A 10,966-nucleotide genomic window follows, 5' to 3' on the forward strand; every position below is an offset into this window, starting at 1 on the left:
GTATAAAAATTAAAATATAATTATTAAATATATAATTACATGAATGAGTGATATATCCTTTGAAAAAATTATACTTTGGAGACACTCAAGTTCAGAAAAAATTATCACGTGTGATGAACTAAACATTTAGATAATAGTGATGATCCAATCATATCATCATGTATTTCACATCATTGAATTTTCTGTGAACGTCGGAAATAATAATTTCTTTAGAGGCAGTATGTTGGTGATGTTTCATTGTGAATGAATTCCTGAAGAAGATTATTTTTAAAAAATTAAAATTTTAGACAATGGTTATATTATTTATGGCTAAAAATAATCTGAACTTAAATAATTAGTATTGTCAACATGACACGTTGTCCTCAAGCAGTTAATGTTCTGCTTATTAAGAACCTCATGTTCGATTCGTTCGCAAAGACAACAAGCGGAACGCCAACATACTTAATATCCTTAGGCTGCATGACTGGTATGGTTAAAATGAGTTTTTACTTGTGAATAGCTTTTGTTCGTCTGGTTAAATAAATGTGTTGAATATCAACATATTTTTTGCGTTAGGAATATAGAGGAGCCGAATACTCCAATACAAAAAAGTGATATTTTTTAACTGCAGCTGAACCTGGCTCAAATGCTCGTTTACTCCCCTAAATATAATTGCGTGGAGGACGATAATCACAACCATGGCTTCCCTCCCTGCCAGTCGATTAGGGCAGAGACTTTACAATCCAAGCAAATTGATACCAGTGTGGAAACTGGCCATTTGTCGTGCCAAAATGTTCTGTTAGGTCGCTGTGAAGTCGAGCTCCGCAATAGTGTCCTGAGGTGAGACGGTTTGTTGTGACTTGAGGAGGACAGTGGTGCGCTCATTTCACCACACAATGCCGCAATGAAGGGCGTCAGACTGCCTCGTTCTTCACTTATTGGAGTTTCACTAGCCGTTCTTCTGGTCAGAACCAGTCGCAGACTCGATTTTGCTCGCAGGGGAAGAAGGTTTTGTTCAACTGGTCGGTGTTTAGGAAACGTAAGACTTCTTCTTTATTGTATTCGGTACTCAGCACTCAGGTCGGTGGAACTGAGGTGACCTCCTGTTAGTTTTTTTTTTTTGTTGCCGTGGGATTTTAGTCCATTGGTAAATGAATGGAAACTTGAGATAGTTCTGTTTTCTTTTGCTTGCACTGACATACATGGTTTAATTCACAGCGTAATTAGGCGTGTCAATAAGCCAAACTAGAGCAAGTTGGGAGTTTGTTAGTGTTGGGCTTGTTAGAAATTTGATGTAATCTTGTTTGGCCTGTGTTTAAAACTGTTTGTGGGAAATGTTTTCGTGTTTGGCCTGTTAAAATTAGAACCAATCAAGAGCCAATTATAAGTTTCATCGAGCTTAAAAAATAAGATTGTAACTTAACTTGCTTTTAAGAATGACCTTGAAGAATTTGTCTGATAATTCCAGCAACAAAAACTCGTGATATATATAACATAGACCCACATGAGTTGCAATTTCAAATATTTAAGCTTTGCACCACAATTTAAGAAGTATACAGTTAAATGCACAAACGATACGAGATTAAAGAAAAAATAACATTGTTGTGTTTTTAATTGTTCTTGTTTTTATACTTTTTGCTTAGTTAAAATAAAGTAGAAGTTGATTGATATATATATATATATATATATATATATATATTGTAATTCCCTTCTAGTCTGGGGTTCGATTCCCCCGGTTTTAGGGTTTCGTACTTGAATTATAGGCGCATGAGGGATGGTCGAGGCTCGTATCATAGCCTTCGACCATTTCTTTCTGAAATATATATATATATATATATATATAAAGACGAACATGATCAAACAGAAGTTTGTTCATGTTCTACTTATTTAAAAAACAAGCTTAAAAAATTTGATTGTGTTTGACTTATTACTTGATGAACGAATCAAATCTGAGTTTTTTAATGATCGAAACTTGACTTGTTTATGAACAAGAAATTTTTTTTGGAGCTTTACACATAATATTGTTTGCTTGTTGTAATTGTTTACTAAATATGAAATTTATGATTATTCGGCGTAACTTGGACGAAGTGACGACAGTGCAATTTTTTCTTTGTATATATAACCATCAAAGGACTTGACTATGATTTTACAAAACTATATGTTTTTGGGATGAGTTTGTCAAATTGTGATACCCGAGTTAACCTAAAAATCACAACAAAATGATAATTTTATTGCTGAAATTCAAAGTGGTTACAAATAAGACACTTAGGGTCTGTTTGGCGCAGCTGTTGATTATTAATAATCTGCTGATAAGCAGATTATTCTGATAATCTGATAATCTGCAGATTATCAGAATAATCTGTCTTGTTGTTTGGGGCAGCTTATTCAAGATGGCTTATTGATGATTAAATGACATTCATGCCCCTTTGTAATAGAACTGTTTGGGGCAGCTTATTCAGAATAGCTTACTGATAGTACTGGATCATATGCAGAAACATGAAATCATCACAGATCATAAGTAGAAGATGTCATACATTACTCACACCCTCATGAGTACCAAGATAACTAAAAAAAGTACAAATACGAGTACAACTAGAATCAGAAATATTAAAATGTTTAATTTCAGACTCTGGCTACGTCTGTCCTCATCTGCTCTGTCAAAGTCAATTAGAATTGTGTGGTATATATGTAAATTTCCGAATCACCAATAACTATTGCTAACCAGACCTGTGTATTTTTGTTGGTTTAGAAGATGGAATTTGGTGTTTGATAGCATTGTTATGTATTTGTGTTATAAGTAGAAGAAAAATGCTCAAATAAAGCTCTCACTAAACACGCTGAAATGAACTTATCCACTAAATACTCAATGCACAATCTTCCCCTCACGCTCACAGTCACTCCACTCACTCAAACTTCACACACACACACTTTAAATCCTTCCCCTAACATAACTCCACCCCATATATTATGCTCCAGCATGTGTTAATATACAACTGAAACCATCAAATCCAGCCCTGTATGGACCAAAACCGAGCCAACAAATGTAAAAATAACTTCCAGCATTTATTTAGGGAGCCATAAGAGTAGTAAAGCTGCATAATGAAGTCCCAAATGTTTAAGATGTATATTTACACATGAAGGAAATATCAGCACATCAGAGCTGAAAGTTGGATGAAAGAAGAATAGAATATCCAGCATGTGTTAATTCTATCTATCTATCTATCTATCTATGTATATATATTGTTGTGATATAAGTAGAAGAGAAAAGCTCTCAGCAAAAATGCTGAAATGAACGCATCCACTTAACACGAACTGCACAATCTTTCCCTCACGCTCACAGTCAATCCACTCACTCATACTTCACACACACACCCTTTAAATCCTTCCCATAACATAACTCCACCCCATCATGTTTAAATATACAACTGAAACCATCAAATCCAGCCCTGTAGGGACCAAAACCGAGCCAGCAAATGTCCAAATAACTTCCAGCATTTATTTAGGGAGGCATAACAGTAATAAAGCTGCGGAATGAAGTCCCAAATTCATTTAGGGACCAAAACCGAGCCAACAATGTATATATATATATATATGAAGTCCCAAATTCAGCATTTCATGTAGCAAATAAAAATAGAGAAATGAATTTTCCATTGCTTCTCATATGTGCTTCAGCTACCCAATTCGAATCAAAGCTTTTAAAACCGAAATCCCCAATTTTATAACCATTCAAGTTTATGCTTAGATGGTGAGAAAAGGATCGAACATAGCCGAAATTGACCACGTAAGGTGGAAAAAGTAAATACATAAGAATTATATGATCAGTATGCAAATGCTCTGCATAATCTGCATTCAAAGATAAACCATGAAGGCCCAAATTTTGCATTCGCATATATGGAAATGCCCCTTCAAAATTAAAAGCTCAACGATAAGAAGATGAAAAAAATTACAAAAATACATACAGAGCTCCGTGAGTTCGAATCAAAGCTTTTAACCAAAACCGAAATCCCTAATTCTATAACCATTCAAGGTTTTGCTTAGATGGTTAGAAAAAGGATCAAACAGAGCTCCCTGATCGAATGAAATCTTAACCAAAACCGAAATCCAGCACTGTAGGGACCAAAACCGACCCAAACAAATGAAAAAATAAGCCATAAGAATAACAAAGCTCAAGAATTTGTACTGATTCTTTTATAACCACCATATGAACAGAAATAACTGTGACAGAGATCGAACACGGCCTCCGGGAAGGAAGGAGACGGATATCGGGTAGGGCAAGAGTGAGGGGTCGAAAAAAAAATACCTCATATCACGGATCACAGCTTCAGGCAAGCTCGAAACCGAAGGCGAGACGGGAAGGGCGAGGGCAAGGGGGAGAAACGGGAAGGACAACACGGGAAAAACAACCTAAACGCGAGAAGCATACGCGGAACGGCGCCCCTAACCGGATTACCCCGTCCTTAAGGAAATAGCGGTATTAAAACGACGCGTTTTAAAAACTTGTCATGCGAACGGAATTTCCAAACGGAAGGGCGGCGTTTTCAAAACGCCGCCGCTTCCCAAACGCGCCCCCAAACGGGCCCTTAAAGATAAGAAAAAAATGGCACAAGGACAAAAGATTCTCTAGGGTGAGGATTGACTTTGGCGAGTTGCGTGTTGAGGTAATGGAAACCGAGAACTGTAGGTGGTAGGGAAGGATTGCGGTAGTGAGGGGAACGTGGTTTGTCAGCTGGACATTGAATAGAAGGTTGCTGGAGTGTGTGGCAGCAAACCGGGGAAGTGGAGAGGCAGCTGGACAGCAACCGGGGGGCTGCAACAAGGTGCCACAACAGACAACTGGGTTGTGGGAGGGTGTGGCAGCAAACAGAGGGTGTTGGGCATCAAGTTGGAGGCGGTGGAGGGTGCGACAACAAGTTGGAATTGGATTGGGATGACTGTACACAGGTAGGTGGGAAGGGAAAAGGATTAATGATGGCTTGTACATCAATGATGACAAGCAGGAGCGTTGGAATCACATAAAATGTTGGTTGGAATGTAGAAATTGCACGAAGAATAGCATCAACAACTTTTTCTGATAGCTCCAATAGGAAACAATCAAAAGGAGTAGTGTGGGGAGATTGCATAAGGGGAATAGGGAAGATAAACACCATCTCGGGAGCGGGGTACAACCAGATAACCCCACAAACCCTTGTATATAAGCCTTGTAGGGAGAGCATCGATGGCTGTCTTAAACGAAAACATTAAAAATTACTAATACAAACCCTAATACACACATATATAAAAAATGAATAAAAAGAAATGAAAGATAATAGAAAAAAAAAAACATAAAAGGAAGGAAAACGAGGGTTGCGGCTCGTCTCTTGTCTCCCGCGCTTGAGAGAGTCACGGTATTGTAGCGGGGGGGGTGTCAAATTAATATTCAAGAAAGAAGTTCAACCTTCACAATGTTATGTGAAGAAGATGCATAGGTCTACACAACTTTTGTATCAGGAATGTGATAGAATGATTCACTAATTAGGAAAACTTTGCCATCTTCTATGTTCAAAATTATTTGATCTTTTTTGTCTTATTAGGTGCTTGTTTGTGGGCAGAGGAAAATTGTAGACTCGCATGAGTTTAGTTAGAGGTTTAAGACATTCTCCTACTCGATATTTTTAGTAGTTATTTGCTTTGACAGATTTATAAAGATCTTTGGTAGAAAGTAAAAGTGGAAGGTAGGCTTGCTCTGTTGGTGAAGAATTGGATAGATGGATATGCATAAACATCCTGCCACATGTGTGAAGTTGTATCCACCATTTTCTCCTTGTCTATCTCAGTTATGTTGTGCATTGATCCAATTAATACGATCAAGCTTCTGCAGTATTTAACCCTTTAGACATCTCGCTCTATCAATTTTTAGATCAACAAACTTCAAAATAAGATCAACTTGATGAATTTTTCATGGAGGCAGAGTGATTTTTTAGATCAAGCATTCAATCGGGTAAATCAAACTTTGAATTTGTCCAATTATTATATTCCCTTCCATTTTAGTAATATTGATATTCCTTTCACCCTGGCGTGGAATTTTGGTAAATAATTCTCAGATAGGTGCAAGTGCATAGATCAACACAAAAGAAGATAGAAGGAAATTGCATTTTGCTTTACTGGTCTAAAGAGCTCAAACTTTCCATATTGTTGGTTAATTTAAATACTTATTTTTGCATGCATATTTGTGCACAAAATCACAGTTCTAATGTGAATCAGGTTGAGCTGAATGAAGATAGAAGGAAATTGCTCTATAATTCTTTCTTCTAAAATTTCCACACTTTAGACATGGTTATTAAATGCATATGGAGGTTTAATGAAGCATCTGCATTACTGTATTCTGTTCCTCTGTAGTCTATTTGAAATAATGATTTATTTAATTTTGGAGAAAGTTATTTAAAATATTAAAATTTACCATAAGTTTGTGGCTAAAACATTAAGTTGGCTAGCAATGCTTTTTTAGCTATTTATTTTTATGAGCTTGGCCTGAAATCATGTATGCATGCCTAGAGCTAGAAACTGGGAAGCCAATTGAATAATTACATGGGATATTCTATTAAGGTTGTACTTGAAATTAACACAAGTGTTCTCTTTGAATGGAGTTTCTTATATATCAAGCGCAATTTCTTATGCGGAGTTCCAACTTTATCAAAAATATTCATATAGCCATTCATTTCATCATCTGCGATACGGTAAATTTATGACTGCTATAATTCTATTTTCTAATTCAATGGAAGCTTTTCTTTTGGTCCTTGAAGAGATCATTGATTGAATAGTTTTCAACAGATTAAAGTCCTACTTTGAACTTCTTGTGCTCGAAATTAAATTTAAGAAAATAGTTTGGCTCAAGATAGGCATTGCAATAAAAATATTGGTATACATTGTTACTGCTTTGATTGCTTGGGTCTGCTTAGTGCGATGTATGAATCATTTAGTTAGTATTGTCAATCTATGTTTTAATTTTCACGTAGTATGGTTAATAGACTTGAAAATGCATGCCTTTTTGATGTCTTCATCAATTTACATGAATTCAAAAAAAAAATATTGTTTTTTTTTGAATGTTTATAAATCATTTTGAATGATGTCAGTCATCATTTAAAATGTTCCTTCATTAATTTGATGTTAAATGATTTTTAAAAGATTTAAAATCATTGCTTACGTTAGTTAGAAAAATAAGACAAGTTGAAACTAGCCAAGTGTTTAAGCTATGTTGATGATGTACTTTGCCTTTTACCCTTTCTGCGAAGATTAATTCTGGATGGCCGAGCCAATTATATTTGTAACCAGTCTGTTGTTTTGTCCATATTTTTTTTTTTGCATTTATTTGTGTCTTATAATTTTATAAAATTGTTTGGGAGGATTGACTATATTTTTGTAGAGGAGTGAACCTTTATTGTTGGTGGCGGGTGGCGGCGCAGCTGGAATCTATGCTTCACTAAGGGCAAAAGAATTAGCTCCTCATCTTAATGTGTTAGTCATTGAGAAGGGGAAGCCTTTATCTAAGGTTAGTTTGCTTCACAAAATGCTTCTTTTTATGCCAATAAATATCTTTATGAGTGTATGCATTGTCATTGTAGAATGATATCTTTTTTAAAAGAAAGAAGTATTTGTTTTTGGCATGTGTTATACTTAGCAATTTTCTCTTTATATTGTATCTGTTTATCAATGAGGTTGCACATATCTATCTTGAAAGCAACGTTTAAGTCTTTAATGTTTTCTTATAATTTTTTGGCTTTTTAGGATTTTGCATGGCTGTCCGAGTTTTATACCTTCAAGTTCTTTAGAATGGGCGTATAATCTGACATTCATTAAATAAAATTTTTTGGTCTGTCCCATCCATTTTCTTAAGTTGATGATGAAATGCTAAGAAATATGGCTATGTTCACCTAAATTTATGTGTGATTGTGTTGAAATGGCACCGGAACGTAGAGGAAGATTAATTTTAGAAAATAGCCCAAAAAAAAACTTTATTTACAACATATCCTAATGAGTTAGATTGAGTGAAAGGTACCCTAATATTGGTATAAGACTAAAAGCTACATATTGAATTAAGTCCCTTACTGCATACACATGAGAAATGTATGCTTAACATTTTAAAGTATAAAAAAAGGTGTCTATGAACTTTAAATTCTAAAATTATTAAGGTCCTCTAGATATTGAGCAGACTAATAGTAGAGATTATCACTGATATCATATGCACTACATTACAAGATATATACTCATAAACATTCCAACTTAATAGGCTCTAAAAAGTTTTTAATCACAAAGAAGTTCCTACTTATAATTGACATGATAAAGTCCTAGGTGATGTTGTTCTTGAAGATTCACTTTCTTAAAAGTGGTATGTGAGATTAATTTTATCATGTTTAATTTTAATAAATCATTTTGCAAAATTTTTTTCATCCATTTATGTTTAGTCAGCACTAATAAAGCAGAGGTGATAAACTCCACCATGTTAGCGTAATTGTCCAAATTTTTTTAATGATTATGTTAACAAATAAAACCTATAAAAAATTAAAGCGACATTTACGTGCATGCCACACAATTCTTATTTATTTACATATCTAACACCCAAACTTTAATATTTTCATGCATAGCACTCAAATCCTTAGTGTCACATAAAAATATCACTATCACTTACTTTAAAAGTTAAATGCATATTTTCATGAAAAGTTTTATCACACCAAAGTGTTATAAATATAAATATAGAAGTTTAGGTGTTAGACATGTAAATATATAAGAATTTTGTGGTATGTATGTAAATTTCCCAAAATTTAAATAAGCTGAAGTTATAATGTGGTAGAAGACCTTATGTTATCACTGTTTTTAGTAGCTGAAATTTGCCAAATGAATGAATAAAATGGAGACGGGGAAGGTGGAATTATTGTAGAATTAAAGATATTAGTTTATTAAAGATATGCATGATATGAGATTGAATAGTATTAGTTTAATTAGTTGCAGGGCAAGCTAAAGAGTTTTTAATTATTGTAGAATTTTGTCAATATCAATATGAAGTTGGCTATGAAGTTGCTTATAAAGAATATTGAAAGTTAGGTGCATTGTGATGCATTTTATGTAGATGACATAATTATAATTTGTGAGATTTTTATTGAAAATAAATTTTAAGCGGGAGAAATAGAAAAGAATGTTTAGAAAGTAAAAAGGCTTGGTAATGCTTTATGCTATGCAATTCTTGTGAGTGTATTATTAATATTTGTTAGCTAATATTACTTACATAATGTAAAGTGTTATAGGTACAACTATTTTGGATTTATTGTATAGTAGAATGTTGGTATAGATGAGCATATAATTTCTATACTTAAGGCTGATGAAGTTATTTGATGTCATGAACTTAAAGGCATACTATTAAATTGGGATGTGGGCGGTTATTTTGTATGTATTTGAGTATTTTTTAGGAAGTCATTCATTGTTGATAATTGAGTTGAGAGCGATAAATCAGATTGCTATGATGGATTTGTGGTCAAACTAGGTATTATAGATTAAAAAAAAACAATTATATTATTGGGATGGTAGGAATTGCATTCTTCTAAGCAAGAAAATAGACTAAGGATGTCAATTCAGGTCAGCGGGTCTGGTCGGTTCGGACCAAAAAATTACTCGGTCCGAATTGGGTCAACCCGAACCCATCCTGAATAATAACTGGGTTGAAATACTCAAATTGAACCCTCGTTTAACTTGCCAGCTCAATTTTTTATTAAAAAATATACTTTTAACATTTAACAAATAACAATTTACAAATTAAAAAAATTCTCTATTTATATATGATAAGCAATGGTATAAGAGTTAAGAGTACAATCAATTTTTTCGTGTTTTCGTGTTTTCGTGTTTATTTGGTTTTTCAGGTTCATCCAGAACCCAACCAGTAATTTTTATGTGTTGAATTCTCAGACCTGAACACGCCTAGAAAAATATTCGGGCCAACCCTAATCCAGATTTTTCGAGTCGAGTTCGAAAAATCCAGAAGCAATGGTATAAGAGTTAAGAGCACAATCAATTTTTTCGTGTTTATTTGGTTTTTTGGGTTCATGCAGAACCCAACAAATAATTTTTGTGTTGAATTCTCAGACCTGAACAAGACTAGAAAAATATTCGGGTCAACCTTAATCCGGATTTTTTGAGTCGAGTTCGAGTCGTGTTGGTGTATCTGGTCAATTTTTGACATCTTTAAAATAGACAATATACTTTGATGGTTTGACCATAGACGATAAAAAATTAAGAAAAACACCAATTTTACGGTTAAATTGTACTACTGTTGAAGGATAATGAGCGAGAAAGAGGTAGAAGAAATGTGACATGAAATTTAGTTGTATAGCTACTTATGCAAAACAAGTTTAGCACCTAATTTTGTTCTTAGCGGAAAAGAAAGTGGAACGATTTTCCATAAAGTCAACCCTTAACCCTTAATAATTATGATAAGGTTAACGATGATGGAGAAAGTGAAGTTTTTTTTTTAATTTTCAACCTAATTGATTGTTGGAATTTAAATTTATACCAATATTTCATAAAAATATACCATTCATGGTTAGCATAAAGTAGGTTTGAGCCATCTTGGCTTATGGTGCATGCCTGTATGAGGCTGCTTTTGTATGTTCTTCTTTAACATTCTTAGGTTTATCTTAGTTGATTCTAAATAAATTGGGATTGGGCTGATGTTTCTCCTTTGGGTTTATTTTCTTAGGTTTCTCCATCCATGAAGTTTTGAGGTTGTTAAAATAAAGTTGCTTTAGAAAGTATCTGATATCATTCTACAACTCATAGAAGGTATTTAATAACATAAGAAAGAGGTAGGTAGGTGTCGGTCAACTTTTTTTTTCGATTAGATTTAATTTTGAAAAATATGATATATGAAAATAATTTTTGAGATTTAATTTAAATATAAAGGATATATAGTTTGAGTTTTAAAAGTAGTATGTTTTAATTTTAGAAAAATGAGACCAAATGGATC

General features: G+C 33.9%; 1 protein-coding gene across 5 annotated transcripts in view; it reads left to right on the plus strand.

Annotated features, from left to right (window-relative positions):
• The first annotated feature begins 608 nt into the window (after window positions 1-608).
• The window catches only part of LOC110024406 (uncharacterized protein YtfP), a 75,646-nt gene continuing 65,288 nt past the window's right edge, over window positions 609-10,966 (plus strand). For 2 of the 5 annotated variants that reach the window (XM_020724353.1, XM_020724358.1), the window contains exons 1-2: window positions 609-1,018; window positions 7,379-7,504. In XM_020724353.1, the coding sequence (XP_020580012.1) occupies window positions 884-1,018; window positions 7,379-7,504 (261 nt within the window). In that variant the 5' untranslated portion in view covers window positions 609-883. The remainder of the gene's footprint in view (window positions 1,019-7,378; window positions 7,505-10,966) is intronic. The other 3 variants (XM_020724355.1, XM_020724356.1, XM_020724357.1) reach the window with 2 other exon arrangements.

The sequence above is a fragment of the Phalaenopsis equestris genome, unplaced genomic scaffold, assembly GCF_001263595.1.
Source record: "Phalaenopsis equestris unplaced genomic scaffold, ASM126359v1 Scaffold000256, whole genome shotgun sequence".
Taxonomy (NCBI): Eukaryota; Viridiplantae; Streptophyta; class Magnoliopsida; order Asparagales; family Orchidaceae; genus Phalaenopsis; species Phalaenopsis equestris.